At 42.6% G+C, this 1772-nt stretch overlaps 1 protein-coding gene across 1 annotated transcript; it reads right to left on the bottom strand.

Moving 5' to 3' along the window:
- Positions 1-292: 292 nt before the first annotated feature.
- On the bottom strand, positions 293-1473 carry LOC131225220 (metalloendoproteinase 3-MMP-like). Its single transcript, XM_058220702.1, has one exon. It carries the CDS (start codon positions 1442-1444, stop codon positions 500-502), a length of 945 nt encoding a protein of 314 aa, XP_058076685.1. The 5' UTR covers positions 1445-1473; the 3' UTR covers positions 293-499.
- Positions 1474-1772: the final 299 nt, after the last annotated feature.

Here is a 1772-nt window from a genome sequence, read left to right as displayed (position 1 = left end):
GTCCGCAAGCCCATGTGAAATAAAATGTGAAACGGTGCAACGGTATTTGCAACAAATATTCCTACCATAAAATATTTTGTATTCTACTATAGAAATAGTCGTTAGTCTATTAGCAAACGGTTCTCATATATAGAATGTAAAGAAAAGTTTGATAGAACTAACATAGGTCTAACGAGAATAAAAGTCGTAAATAAAGATCCAAACAATCATCTTATAACAGGCTCCAACTTTTTTTATTTTATTTTTATTTTATTATTTTTTTATCATTTATGGGAATATGATAAACGATTCCTTAACAGACTCCAACTTCATCATTCTCTATAAGAGTTTTAAATATAGATCTAAACAATCCTTTTAGAACATAATCCAACGTACATAGACTTAAAACAAAGCAAAAATCCTTTTAGAACATAATTAATCCAACGTACATAGACTTAAAACAAAGCAAAAGTAATTAACCCAATCAGCAGAAGGTAAACACCTGATGACGTAGACATCATCAAGGCGTATTATACAGGGTTTGAATTCCCTGCACGTCATCCCCATGCAGATTCACTTTCTTCGCCCCTACTAAAATAGTGGGAAACATTATAGCTTCGGGCACTGAAGAGTGGCCAAGTCCAAGTAAATGCCCAATCTCATGCAGGGCTACAGATTCCACATCCATGGCACCTGTAACTGGGTTAATGGCCCACCTTTCATCTGCATCGAAATGGAACCTTCCATCAGTAGGTGCAAAAGCATGCGCAACTGTACGACCGGGCCCATCAAATGAACTCCCATCACCATGATTTCCCCTATAAAATCCGATCTTGAGATCTGCAGTGTTAACATTTTGAGTCTCCTGGAACGTGAAATGGCTCACGCGTGCCCATCTATCGAAAGCGCTTTTGCAAACGGACCTCAGGTTCTGTGTGCCAATGACCTGAACTCCAGGGAGGAAACCATAGGTGAGCTGTCTCTTGGAAGGAGGCCACCTGGGGTTGTTGGGAAAGAAGCTGAAATGGGCCACAGTGTGGTGCATGGACCCAAGATGACGCTTCTTACCAGAGCGCATGGAACTACGTCCATCTACAATGTCTGGGATACCACACCGTGGCAACGCCATGTCATGCAGCGTCTTCCCGTCAAGTACACCAGTAGCATTGAGATGGTAGTTGAGCTGGTAAGTCTTAACGGCTGACTCCAGGGAATCATCGAACGTGTCGTCATCACCACTGCCGGTTTTGTTGCGGTGATGGTGAGGGAGGTAACCAAACTTCTCAAGATATTGCTTGATTTTATGAAGCCCTTTGAGAGTCTGACCCTTGTGACATCCCTCTAGGGACTTGAAGGGTTCCTGATGTTGAGTGGAATGGGAATGGATGGAAAGAGGGAGCAATAGAAGCATGACAAGGTGAAGAAGAGGGAATGTAAAAAAAGTAGAGCATGGTTTGGATGCCATTGCTATTATTTTCCTACTTGGATGCTCAAAAGCTGCTCCGTTTTGAGGAGTTGAATGGCAATCCACTATATTTATAGTGAGCATGTTTCTCAGAGAACCGCGTTGCGCAATTACCGGTGGTTGGCGAAGGGGAAATTGTGATTGGACCATCAATAGACTATGGAATATAAAATAGGACGATGCCACGTGAAGTGCATGCTTCATTTTGCCCAAAAATGACCAAAGGACTTGTATCGATCTATTCGAGGAAAGCAACTTAGACACGCAACGGCTCTTATTGGCCATTGCTGGGACGAGAAACCGGAGAGGTGGACGCGGATTAGCTACT

Source organism: Magnolia sinica, chromosome 14 (assembly GCF_029962835.1).
Source record: "Magnolia sinica isolate HGM2019 chromosome 14, MsV1, whole genome shotgun sequence".
In the NCBI taxonomy this organism is placed as follows: domain Eukaryota; kingdom Viridiplantae; phylum Streptophyta; class Magnoliopsida; order Magnoliales; family Magnoliaceae; genus Magnolia; species Magnolia sinica.
The sequence above is the reverse complement of the archived record's forward strand: the minus strand, read 5'-3'. Positions and strand labels throughout refer to the sequence as shown.